This window comes from Squalius cephalus (assembly GCF_949319135.1).
Source record: "Squalius cephalus genome assembly, chromosome: 7".
NCBI lineage: Eukaryota > Metazoa > Chordata > Actinopteri > Cypriniformes > Leuciscidae > Squalius > Squalius cephalus.
In genome coordinates, this window is record NC_137128.1 from 16,977,964 (window position 1) to 16,991,887 (window position 13,924).

The 13,924-nt window shown below is 46.2% G+C and overlaps 1 protein-coding gene across 1 annotated transcript in view; it reads left to right on the top strand.

The window, feature by feature from the left end:
* The first annotated feature begins 2,959 nt into the window (after window positions 1-2,959).
* Window positions 2,960-13,924, top strand: part of mpp7b (MAGUK p55 scaffold protein 7b) — a 68,638-nt gene continuing 57,673 nt past the window's right edge. The window contains exons 1-3 of the mRNA XM_079876024.1: window positions 2,960-3,018; window positions 4,238-4,314; window positions 5,637-5,755. Coding sequence (XP_079732150.1) covers window positions 4,287-4,314; window positions 5,637-5,755 — 147 coding nt within the window. The 5' untranslated portion in view covers window positions 2,960-3,018; window positions 4,238-4,286. The remainder of the gene's footprint in view (window positions 3,019-4,237; window positions 4,315-5,636; window positions 5,756-13,924) is intronic.

Genomic DNA, 13,924 nt, shown 5'->3' on the forward strand with positions numbered 1-13,924 from the left:
TAGAGACTCTTTCACCTAGATATTGTAATATAGAGACTGTGTCTGCTCCCCGAACTAGTAAATACAAAAAAAAAAAAAAAAAAAAAAAAACTCCTCTATAAGAGTAATAATTTAATTGATGTCCAACAAATAAAAAACACATATAAGATAAACAAATGATAAAGCTCGATTTGCTGAATAGTATTAGATCCCATTCTACAAAAGCACTTTTTTAAAATGATATAAGTGCTCTGTTTGACACAGACCTGGCGTGGCAAGCAGAGCGGGCCAAGAGTTGTGAGAAGGCAAATCCTTGAAAATCGACTGCGGGTGGTAGATCCTTTTCCTATTTAGCGCCCAAACTCTGAACAGTCTTATTTCCTAGCCTTCAGGAGGCAGACACACTCTGTCTGTTTAAATCTAGATTAAAGACACATCTCTTTAACCTAGCATATAACACACTGTCACATTCCTAAAATCCATTAAAGGACTATTAGGCTGCATTAATTATAGGTCAACCGCAACCAGGAACACGTCCCATGACAACCGATGTAACGTTACTTGTTACATTGTAAGAAGAATGGCATCTATGCTTATATTAGTCTCTCTATTTGATCCTTATCCCGAGGTTACCATAGTCAGCCAGATCCGGTCCATATCTAGATCAGATGGTGGACCAGCACCTTGACAACCACAACAGCCCTACAGCCCAGCCTTTTATGCTGTGCTAAGCTACCACTTAGGCAGCTTTTACCAAGAGTGATTGTTTTATGACTAATTTTGAAAAGCAAAGATTATTCAAATGCTTATTTTTTCAAATACATTAGGTTAAACCAACAAAATTAAACTATAGGTAAGATAAAGTAGAAATATCATTTTAAGGTAACACTTGCAGCTTAAATGTATATGTTTTTCATAAACACTTTTTGTTATAACTTACTGGTTGAAACTGTTCACAATCTGTCCTACCTGCCTGTAAACGAAGTGATGGGAAGTTCGGATCATTTTACTGACTTGGATCTTTGAGCCTCCTTCAGCAAAATGAACAGATCTTTTTTTTTTTTTTTTTTCAATTAATTTCTTCAGAATATAATTGAAATGTTATGTTACTAGCCAACTTCTCCATTTAAATTAAGAGAGAGAAAAAACGAATACAGCCAATGGCAAATTATGAGAAACATAAAGTATTAATTAATTGCGTAGCTAGGTCTTGGCGCTTTCACACTTGCACTTTTGGTGCGCACCCGGGTTCGAATGACGTCAGAGTTCGGTTCGTTTGACTGCGCACCCGCAAACCGTAGCTGTCGAGTCCGCTTAAAAAGGGTGGTCTTGGGTACGGTTCATGTGAACTCCAGTACGGTTCGCTGCTGATATGAACGCAATCGTACCAAATCGCGGAAGTGAACCGCTATTGATGACAATCGAACTCGGGTTCGGAACAGGCAATCGAACCAAGTGTGAAAGCGTTTACCTGACCTCCCGATCCGAGTCGTTCTTTCTTTTGTCACGTCACATTCCCATAGAAATAGGAAACAGAAATTATTTCACCTCGAAGTCGAAGACTTAGTGGCATAATTATTGGTAAGCCAATAATTATGCTCACATTGGTTTACATAATTAAATATGTATAATATTAGTTTAGTTTCATTATAGTAAACTAGTCCTGCACACGAGAGACATGAGGGGATAGAGTTTCTGGAGTTCTTCTCTAACTGTCCTGGAAGGCGCTACAAGTCCACATGATCAGATATCTACTTGAAATAGGTCAGTCAATAAATGTTGTTGGATTTTAATGTGCCTGTTTGTTTGCTGCAGAAGATTTAGGGTAGAGTGGGGGAAAACGCCCCCCTGGGGTAAAACGCCCCCCACCTGTTTTTCCCAAAATAACCACTAAAAGTAGTCAAGATACATTTTTACTGTTGCTATGCACTACGTTGATAACGGGGATATACAAATCTCCATGGAGAAGCTGACACCAGCGACACATTTGAAGAGAAGAGGATTACATGGTAAATGCTATAATTTTCAGATATTAGTAAATAAGTGTTTAAGAGAATATTGTTCTGCAGGATATCGCAGTGATGTATGATAGATGAATAGTGAAGTCTGTAGTTTGAGATCATATATTATTTATAAGGAATATAATTATATTTTAAAAATTAAACATTTTTTTAAAAACTCATAGCTTGTGGGGTAAAACGCCCCCTACGCTGAGGGGTAAAACGCCCCCCCTGGGGGCATAGTTTCTCTATCATAATTACTATAATAAAATATTTCTGTCTATCAAACCTTTGTTTTACACTTAATGCAGTATAACTAGGTGGTAAAATCAAAATATTTGAACAAAACATGAAAAAATTACCTCAAGTGAGCATTAACTAGCTAGCTTGCTAGCAAAGTTAGCTCACTGATGGAAGGTAGTTAAATTTGGCTATTTTGAACATTGCTGAAATAAATATTAATATATATACATGTTGATACATTACTTGCCTTTTACCTTTAGAGATTAAAAACTATTGTCTGTTAATTTTGCTGTTGATCTATGAAGCAAACTGGTTGGTAAGAAAGGGGGCATTTTACCCCACCTTGGGGGGCGTTTTACCCCACCGCTGGGGCAAAACGCCCCCTTTGTACAAAAATATTTTCAGTGAAAATACTAATTAATTATGAAGGCTGAGCAATTTTAATATTTGGTGAATAACTCCTGCCATAGTGACTCAAAACCGGGATGGCAATTCTAGTCACATTTATGTTTTGTTTCACTGTAATGTCACATTTTCCTTAAGGGGGGGCGTTTTCCCCCACTCTACCCTATTTGTGCTACAGCATGTGTGGGGACAACTAAATAGGTCAAATGCTGCGCTGCATTATTGAGTGTTTCTGCTTGTCTGCTCCATTCAGGTCATTGTTGATGATTACCAATCTGCCTGATAGTGTGTGAAATGTGAATGAGCCATTGTCACTCTTTTTTCCTTCATGCAGAGTTGAGAAGTGAACTACCAGACAAGACCATTGTTGATACCTCATTCTGCAGGCCAGGTAAGCTATTGAATATTGCAATGTTTGATTTCTGATACAAATAAGAGTTTTGTGACAATCACAGTCAATCCTGTTTATAGGGTCTAGTGAGAGATGTCTGAGCAGATTAATATAGGAGGATTATTATCCTAGCATAAACGCAGTCCATACTGTGTTGTTTTATATGTTGGGTCACACTGCAATTTTCAATCCAGTACCAAGTGAACCGAGCATTGATACAACAGTGTAGGAATCCTACAAAATGAATAGTGTGCTTTTGCAGTTTTCCAATATTGATATTAAGTGATGTTCTACTCTTTTACTCTAAAGAATATGAATGATCTCACTAAAGAAGATGTTTATAGTAAAACTAAATAATAACATGGCATTGTAAAATGAGATTTCTTTTTGAGGCTGAAATGGAATAAAAGAGTTGGTTATTTATAATAAGAAAAACAGAATGAGTTGAAATGGAGCTGAAAGCACAAAAATGTGTGGAAAAGCAAAAAACAAGGAAAAGCAGCATCTAAAGATAAAAGATATTTGTAAAAGATATTTACAATCAACAAAGGAGCAATATGTATTGTTCCAATTACAATATTGTGAAATTCTTAGTATACAAAAGTTTGGTGTCAGTAAGATTTATAACTTTTTTTTTTCACCAAGGCTGCATTTATTTGATCAAAAACTGTACAGTTGTGAAATAATATTACCATTGAAAAATAACTGTTTAATATTTTGTAAAATATAATTTATTCCTGTTATGCAAAGCTGAATTTTCAGCATCATCACTCCAGTCTTCAGTGTTGTTGAAAGCAGTTGTGTTGCTTAGTATGTTTGTGGATACAGTGATACATTTTCTTTCTGGATTCTTGAATGTAAAATCATTTTTATTTGAAATTTAAACAACATTTGTAACATTATATAGGTATTTACTGTCACTTTTAATGCATTTTTATATATATATATATATATATATATATATATATATATATATATATATATATATATATATATATATATATATATATATATTCATTATTTTCATATTCCACTTAAAAGCAAGAGGATAAATATTTACCACTAGGTGGAAGTATTATCATATGTGAAACCACTTGACATTACACAATTATAATCTTTAGGTTTGGTTTATTTTGAGATGTTATCATGAACTTCATATATGTCTACTAATATCAATCTATTGCTTTAAATGTTAATTATTTATTTTTCTCTTTGTAAGCAGGGGCTTCATCTTCTGTCTAATAATACCATCACCAAACCACAGAGTAATGATAAACTCATCATCTGGATCAGGAGGTGAGAAGGATGTTTAAGGGTCATGAATGGAGTTGGGGCTTGTGAATACTTTGGCTGCAGATTTCAGACTGCAGAGTCTGTGGGATGTGGCTTTATATCAGAGGCGTTATAGAAGGTACAGTGCTGGTCAGAATTATTTGCCCCCTTGGTAAATATGATCAAAGAAGGCTGTAAAAAAAAATCTGCATTGTTTATCCTTTTGATATTTTATTTAAAAAAAAATAAATTAACCTTTTATTGAAGTAAAAGAATTGAAAGTGGGGGGGAAATCACATTATGAAATAAATGTTTTGAACTGAAGAGAAGAAGCACCAACATGGATCTGGGAATCTGAAGGATCTGGAGAGATTCTGTATGGAGGAATGGTCTCTGATCTCTTGTCAGGTGTTCTCCAAACTCATCAGGCATTATAGAAGAAGACTCAGATCTGTTATCTTGGAAAAAGGAGGTTGCAAATAATTGTTCCCAACATGTTTTGGAGAAAAACATTTATTTCATAATGTGATTTTCCCCCCAATTTCAATTCTTTTACTTCAATGAAAGGTTAGATTTTTGCTATTTTTTTAAATAAAATATCAAAAGGATTAACAATGCAGATTTATTTTTTACAGCCATCTTTGATCATATTTACCAAGGGGGCAAATAATTATGACCAGCACTGTATATGGAAGTAGTTCGTCAATTCAGCTGTTTTAAATGTTGTTTCAAGTCTGGTGCACCTCTCCTAAAGTTAAGTTTAGTGAAATATGTAAAAAGCCAAAGAAGCCATATACTATTTCTGAATTTAACCATCATGTTTTAGTTTCAATACAGAGGGTGAGAGTTGCAAACTTTTACTTAATACCAGTAGAGGGTGATATTTGAATGAGACAAATCATAAACATACTTTATTTACATGTCTGTTTGCTCACTTAAAGAGATAGTTTTTGTTTTTGAGTAATTTTTGTCATCATTTACTCACCGGCACCCTCAGTTTGTTCCAAACCTTTGAGTTTCTTTCTTCTGTTGAGAACAAAAGAAGATATTTTGAAGAATGTCGGTAACCAGAGTTTTGACGTAGCCATTGACTTGAAAGAAAATACCATTTAAGTCACTGGCTACGGTCAGCTGTCATTCTTCAAAATATCTTCTTTTGTGTTCAACAGAAATAGAAACTCATACAGGTTTTGAACAACTTGAGAGTGAGTAAATGATGACCTAATTTTCATTTTTGGGTGAACTATGCCTTTAAAGGAAAGAAAATGCATAATGATAAAGATGAATAGTTCAGAGAATAGTAGAGACTAATAGATTGTTTATCATATTCCTCTCCTTATCTTCAGGTGTGTGTAGGTTGCTGGCCTCTTTGCTTTACGGGCTGGAGTCTCACATGGACACCTCAGAGGACAGCACTTTTCTACAGGACATGCTCATGGGCAATACTCTGCATCTGCTTATTAAGGTCAGACTTTATTTTAGCAGCCACCCAGCCCACTTTAGTGACTGCTGTTTGCCAGTGCTACGACTCGAATTGGGTGAAATTATTTAGATCAAGTTGTTCCATTAGCTTGACCATAAGAAATGCACCTGCCACCTACACATTTTCTTAGTTTGCTTACTCGCTTACTTTATTTTATTGTTTATTTTTACAGGAACAATGCACAATTAAGAGTAATTGCACCAGAGTTAGCTAACAGCTAATTTACATCTGCTGTCCCTGGGCAGGTAAACAAATAAAATAACATACAATATTACATATACACTAAATAAAACATCACAACACATATGTCCAGGAATGTAAGATGTACAAAATCAGTATATAAAAACAAAGAATTTACAACACAGTCATTAGTGGATGCAGATTTGTTCTGATAGTAGCTAGTACTTAAGCTTGGTTTTACAAACTGTGAAGCTATCAGTGAGTGACCACACGAAACCACAGCGGGGCCGGCGGAGCTGGAGACCACAACAGAGAGAGAGAGAGAGAGAGAGAGAGAGAGAGAGAGAGACCAAAGAGTCAGAGACAGCTTTAGTTGCCGTGACAGGGCAGGCAGAGGTTTCAGAGACGGCCTCCTTGGCCGTGACGGGGCAAGGCAGGGAAAACAGAACTGAACACTACACACACGTAAACATGCATAAAGGAGAACACCAAACACCAAACAAGGGAAACCGTATATATATATGTGTATATATACAGAGGGCTAACATGAAAACAAGTGACACCTAGGAAAAACGACGGACAGATTAACAGGGGAAAAAAAAATACAAACTGACTACAACATGGTGCTGGAAACTATAATTTTACTAACAAACAAGGACCATGTTACAGGAGGAGTTCTCTTACGAGAGGTTCTCTCGTATTGCGTAAGCTCTGCTTACGCAGCGGGAAAAGCCTTCTTTTCTCGAGATACTGAAACCAAAAATTATCCTTAATTTCATATATTGTCAACGCAGTGCAGCTGCAGGCAGCTGAGCTAGAGCGGCATACTGCGCGCTCATTGGCTGCCGCGCGGCAACTGCTTAAGCCTACCAGTGAGCCTGGCGTGACGTCACGCCCAATGAGGGCGCACGCGACCTAGCGCGTCACAGCCCGCCAGAATGGGCGGCGTCAGAGCGTATATAAGGAAGGCTCGTAGGCTATATTCTCTGATTTCTGTCTTTTCAGCGAAGCACTCGCATCGCTGATCTCTGAGAGGAAACCGTCGCCGTGGCCTTCTTGGATCAAGCTAACGAGCCAGCTTAGGACAGCCTGAGGAAGCCGGACGATCTCTTCGCCGCCTTCAGCCTGCCGTGCCAGCTCAGCTATCCGGCGATACATATCCTTCCGTGATAAGCTCTTTTTTGCGTGTATTGCCTTTTCTCCGCAGCACTCTATAAGAGCACGAGGCGTTGTTGCAAATGCCTCGCACCACGTGCGGCTCATGCCGCTCACCGCTCAGCGACGGAGACCGCCATCTTCTCTGCGCTCTCTGCCTGGGACGGGATCATGCAGCCGTCGCGTTTTCCTCGAGCGGCTGCGAATTCTGCGAAGAGCTGCAGATGTCGACCCTGCGGGCTCGACTCGCCCTCTTTTCAGACACCGCTCCTGCCGTTGCTGGGCCGCGTAAGAAAAAGCGCCGCTCACAACGCCCTCCGGAGCCTGAGACACGAGCCAGGGCCTCGCCGGAGCCTCTCCCGCGAGCCTCGCTCTCTCCCTCTCCGCCCCCGCTCCCCGACGCGCAGCCGACGGCTCTCGCCCTCGATGCCGTCGACACAGCGGATGAAGCGGACGACAACGATCGGCTGGACACGTGCTCCTTGTTGGCGTCGGACAGCGAGGTTTGGTCCGGCTCCGCCCGATCCACCTCCTCCACCAGAGCTTCCAGCAGGGCTCCCGCCGGGGTGGAGGCCGAGCTTCTCCGCCTCCTCACTATGGCGGTCGAGCGTCTGGGCCTCGAGTGGTCTACGCCGGAGGTACCCCCGCCTAACAGGCTTGATGGATGCTTCCTGACCACCAATCGCCAGGCTCCAGCGTCTAGACCAGCGCCGTTTCTGCCTGAGCTTCACGACGAGCTTTCTAAATCGTGGAACGCTCCAGTTTCGGCCAGACTCCGTTCTCCAGCCTCATCGACTCTCTCCCGCGTGGACGGAGCCACGGAGAAGGGGTATGACCGGATTCCACCGGTCGAACAGGCGGTTGCAGCGCATCTTTGCCCTCCATCCGCGAGATGGCGCTCAAAGACTGCCCTCCCGTCCAAAGCCTGCAGGACTACTTCGGCGTTCGCCAGCCGCGCTTTCTCCGCCGCTGGGCAAGCCGCCTCAGCCCTGCACACAATGGCGGTCCTTCAAGTTCTCCAGGCGGACCTCCTCCGCCAGCTCGACGAGGGAGAACTGGACAGATCGGCCTTAACCAACCTGCGCAGTGCGACGGACCTTTCCCTTCGCACGACCAAGACAGCGGCCCAAGCGATAGGACGATCCATGGCTTCGCTGACCGTCATTGAGCGCCACCTTTGGTTAACTCTCGCCGATATGGGGGAACAAGAGCGATCCGTCTTCCTGAACGCCCCGCTCTCGCCTACTGGTCTCTTCGGCCCGGCAGTGAGCGGCCTCGTGGACCGTTTTTCTGAGGTTCAGAAAGCGTCACAGGCCATGAACCTCTTCCTGCCCCGCCGCTCGAGCTCCGCTGCAGGCCGCTCTAACCAGCCTCCTGCACGCAGCTCCACACAGCGGCCGTCTCGACCCCCAGACTCTAAGCAGCGCCAGCGCGGCCGCCCCAGGTCCCGCTCCACCAGCCAGCACAGGCCGCCGCCCCCGCGTGGGCCTCGGCCTAAGGTAACGCTGAAGCCCGAGCCTGCTAAGTCCTCCTAGCACCCGTCGGGAGGAAAAGACGGGCGGGTCCCGCCGCGGCCGGACCGCCGTCAAAACTAAGATATATCCCTCTGCCAGTCCCCTTGTCAAAGGCTACTGCAGTAGTGCCCACAGCAGCCAACGAGCCAGTTTTTCAACTCTCTCGCCTGCACACAAACGGCGTTTTTACGGCGACCCAGATAAATCGAATAAAGAGTGTAATATCTGGTCAGACGGCTCACGCCGTCAGTGTTATGAGTGTAGTAAGCTTGCCCACTTCCCAGTGCTCATCACTACACACAAGCACAAATCCCCCTGTGTACCCCACAGAGTGCAATCACATAAAGCGCGCTATGGCCGCTCGAGTGATAACTGTAAGTCACGTGCCCACACTTCAGTGCTCACACCTACACAGTGCTCGCTCTGTCTCACACGCTTGGGTACCGGAACATTCTGCCACTGGCCGCGTGTTAATAAAGAGCCCTGTGCCCGCTACACAGCACGCACACTCTCAGATAAACATGCACGAGCCAGCCACCGGCTGTGTGTTAATAAAGAGCCCTGTGCCCGCTACACAGCGCGCACACTCTCATGTAAACACGTACAAGCCAGCCACCGGCTGTGTGATAATAAAGAGCTCTGTGCCCGCTTTACAGCACGCACACTCTCCGATAAACATGCACGAGCCCGCCCCGCTTCTGCGCCGCGAGCCGTCTCACAAAACGCTCTCTCACAGCGCTGTTCAGCCGGCTGCCGCCATCTGCGAACCCCCGTTCCCCCTCACTGCCACTGTGCGATTCGCGCTTACACCGCCACAGATTCCCCGTCCCGCGCTGTGCGGCGGGCGAGAGTCAGAGGCGATTCGACCCCTAGCTATGAGTGCGAATGCATGGAAAGCTATCCAGGGTGTGTCGAAGTGGGTACTGAACACAGTGATAAAGGGCTATTCGCTTCAATTCGCTCGCCGCCCTCCGCGCTATCGCGCTCGGGCCGAGACTACAGTGAAAGCGGATGCAGCGCATCTGCTTCACACAGAAATAGCGAATTTGCTGCGCAAAGGGGCGATAGAACGGGTTCTCCCTCCGGGTTCCGAGGCAGGCGTATACAGCCGCTATTTCCTCGTACCCAAGAAGGGCGGAGCACTCAGACCTATATTGGATCTGAGATATTTGAACAAAACGCTTATGAAACGGCCGTTCAAAATGCTCACAACCAGTCGAATCCTCGCGCAGATTCGCCCGGGGGACTGGTTCATATCTCTCGACCTGAAAGACGCGTACTTTCAGATTCAGATTATACCCCGTCACAGGCCATTCTTGAGATTCGCCTTCGACGGCCAGGTATATCAGTACACCGTCCTGCCGTTCGGCCTATCCCTGGCACCCCGTACATTTACGAAGTGCATGGATGCGGCTCTCGCACCCCTGAGATCGAGGGGAATGCGAATCCTGAACTATCTGGACGATTGGCTCATTATAGCGCACTCGGCGGAGGAACTAGTTTCCCACAGAGAAGCGCTTCTCGGTCACCTGCAAAGCTTGGGTCTTTCCGTGAATTGGGAAAAGAGCTCTTTAGTCCCCAGCCAGTCTATCACTTTTCTGGGTATAGATCTGGACTCGGCGGCAATGACGGCCAGACTGTCCGCACAGCGCGCGCGCTGTGTTCGACACCTCGCCGCCTCCTTTCAGGAGGGAAAAGTTTTTCCATTAAAAACTTTTCAGAGGTTGCTGGGCCACATGGCATCAGCAGCAGCTGTCCTGCAGCTGGGTTTACTCCGAATGCGTCCGCTTCAACGCTGGCTAAAAACGGAAATGCCCCGCAAAGCATGGATTTCGGGCCGTGCTCCAATCAGAGTGACTCAGCGCTGTGTTACAGCCCTGCAGCCCTGGCTGGCGGCCGAATGGTATCAGCGGGGAGTGTCGATGGGAACCATCGCACACCGCAAAGTGATCTCGACAGACGCGTCCAACATGGGTTGGGGAGCGACTCACGAAGGCAGTCCGATTTGCGGCCCGTGGTCGAATACGGAGAAAGACCTTTACATAAACTGTCTAGAGATGCTGGCGGTCGAGAAAGCGTTGAAGCACTTTCTACCGCTTATACGGGGACACCATGTGCTGGTTCGCTCGGACAACATGTCAGTGGTGTCGTACGTGAACCGCCAGGGCGGAATCAAATCCAGAACCCTGTGCGCGCTCGCAGAGCGCCTCCTATCCTGGGCTCAAGGCCCGTTGCGCTCCCTAAGGGCAGCTCATGTGCCCGGTCGTTTGAACGACGGCCCGGACAGACTGTCCAGGGACAACGTTCCCCCAGGGGAATGGTCTCTACACCGCCAGACGATACAGACGCTTTGGCGTCGTTTCGGCGAAGCGAAGTTCGACCTCTTCGCCACGAGCGAGAACGCTCAGTGCCAGAGGTTCTTCTCGAAACGGGAGGACGCGCTGGCCCAGACCTGGCCCAGCGCCCCGCTGTATGCGTTCCCACCGATCTCGATGCTACCTCAAGTGCTAGCGAGGATCAGGAGTTTGAACTGCGCAGTGCTCCTCATAGCCCCGCGCTGGGAAAACCAACCATGGTTCCCCGAGTTAATGAGTCTGGCAGACACAGCCCCATGGCCGATTCCGGTGAGGAGAGATCTCCTCTCTCAAGCCCGAGGCTCGATTCTGCATCCCCATCCAGAGCACTGGTCTCTGCATGCGTGGATAATCAACGATTACTCGTTGGCCTGCCAGAAGGGGTAATTAACACGATCACGCAGTCCAGAGCCCCCTCGACGAGGCGGCTCTATGCGTCTAAATGGTCAGTGTTTAACAAGTGGTGTGTGAATACGGGTTCTAATGCTCGAACCTGTGGAGTTCCACAGGTACTGGAATTTCTCCAAGAGATGTTGGACGCGGGCAGGTCCCCCTCCACGCTCAAGGTTTATGTCGCGGCCATAGCAGCGTTCGCTGAGTCGGCGCGCGGCCGTGCACTGGGCAGAAATGAACTCATTACCCGCTTTCTACGCGGGGCCAGGAGAATGAACCCTCCGCGGCCCCCGACGGTTCCTATTTGGGACCTGTCCCTGGTCCTGGAGTCCTTAAAAGCGCATCCCTTTGAGCCTTTGGACTCCGTGGAGTTGAAATACTTAACGCTTAAGACCGTTTTTCTGCTAGCTCTGGCTTCAGTTAAACGTGTGGGAGATTTACACGCGCTGTCCATCAGCGCGTCGTGCCTCGAGTTTGGACCTAACGACTCGTTAGCTATTCTCAAACCGAAGCACGGCTATGTCCCCAAAGTGTTGGGCACTCCCTTCAGGACTCAGGTCGTCACCCTATCGGCTCTGCCGTCCTCTAGCAGTGAAGAAGGGGTTAACTGCCTTTGCCCGGTCAGGGCGTTAAGGTGTTATGTGACGCGCTCTGCAGCCTTCAGGTTCTCAGAGCAGCTTTTCGTTTCGTTTGGCGGGCGCACCAAGGGTCGCGCCGCTTCGAAACAGACTCTGTCCAGATGGATAGTAGACGCAATTGCAGCAGCTTATGCGTCAAAAGACCTGCAATGTCCGTTAGGCATACGGGCCCATTCCACCAGAGGCATGGCCTCATCGTGGGCATGGTCCAGTGGGATTTCCATTGACGACATTTGTAGGGCGGCGGGCTGGGCGTCCCCCTCCACATTTGTTAGGTTTTATAACCTGGAAGTTCCCGCTATGCAGGCTAAACTTCTGTCAGTCTAGTCGTGATTCTTGTCCTGCCCAAGGGTCAGGCTGTATTACCGATTAGCTTGTCTGTTGAGCTGCACGCTCAGGGTATCAGTTAACATGAACCGGCAGTGCCGTTCTGTGTTTTCCCTATGTGTGCTTATGAACATGTGTTGGCCCGCACCGCTGGCCACCTGTTTTATCACCTCTATGTTTTTCTATGAGTCATATGTGATTGTTAGGCTCGCACGGCGTGGACAAAGGGTTCCCGCTGCGTAAGCAGAGCTTACGCAATACGAGAGAACCTCTCGTAAGAGAACGATACTTGGTTACTCACGTAACCTCGGTTCTCTCTAGAGAGGGAACGAGTATTGTGTTCCCTGACCGTGCTGAGCCTATCGCTCGTGTCGCTTCAGTCGACAGAAAACAGAGAATATAGCCTACGAGCCTTCCTTATATACGCTCTGACGCCGCCCATTCTGGCGGGCTGTGACGCGCTAGGTCGCGTGCGCCCTCATTGGGCGTGACGTCACGCCAGGCTCACTGGTAGGCTTAAGCAGTTGCCGCGCGGCAGCCAATGAGCGCGCAGTATGCCGCTCTAGCTCAGCTGCCTGCAGCTGCACTGCGTTGACAATATATGAAATTAAGGATAATTTTTGGTTTCAGTATCTCGAGAAAAGAAGGCTTTTCCCGCTGCTTAAGCAGAGCTTACGCAATACTCGTTCCCTCTCTAGAGAGAACCGAGGTTACGTGAGTAACCAAGTATCGTTACCACGTAACTCTAGTTGTAGAAAGTCAGAGCCAGTCTTCAGGTTGGGCAGTCGCAGTTGACAGATTTAATGGAAAATACTAAGTGTATGATGCGTAGTGTATGATCTTCAGACTATGATTCCATTCAGTTGGAGGACACGTTTGGTTGTTTGAACCGATTTTAGAGCTGTCAGGGTTGTCTAATTTTCTCTGTTTGTGTTTGCTTGAGTTGGACTTTAGTTTCCATTGTCTGAGTTCATTGGTGTCCATGGTATTTAATTGATTGATTGAGTTGGATCACCTGTGTCTCATTTCTTTGATTTAGTTTGCTTGTGTATTTAAACCCTGTGTTTGTCCTGTTCATTGTCTGATCTTGTCCGTGTGTACCGGTTGTTCTGGTCATGTTTTTAAGTCTTAAGGCCTGTTCACACCGGGACGAAAAGTACCCTTAAAGTAAAGGGCCCTACACCGGGACGAATATCGGCGCGCGTTATTCGCCAGCGTTTTTCAACGCGTTTTTTGTGTTCACACACAAGCGATTTTCGCTGACGATGAGCCGAGTGAACATGCAAATTCATTCCCTGACATTAGATGGCACTTAATGTAAAACAGAAACCACTCCATAACAGTTCTCTTTTATCAAGATTTTTGTAGTCGCTGTCGCGTTTGTCATATAGTTCTTTATGTTCCGACACCAACGAGACCAGCTCTACAATCATCTTGCCTTGCATCTTCCTCGTCTTATTTCTTCCCGGCAGTGTAGAAGCTACTTGGCGTATATCTTCTTCGCCGTTACGTATGTGTGCTCGGCAAGACCGTTTTGTGTTTGAGCGCCCCCAAGTTGTGTTTTACTGTCACTTCAGAAGCTCCAGACAC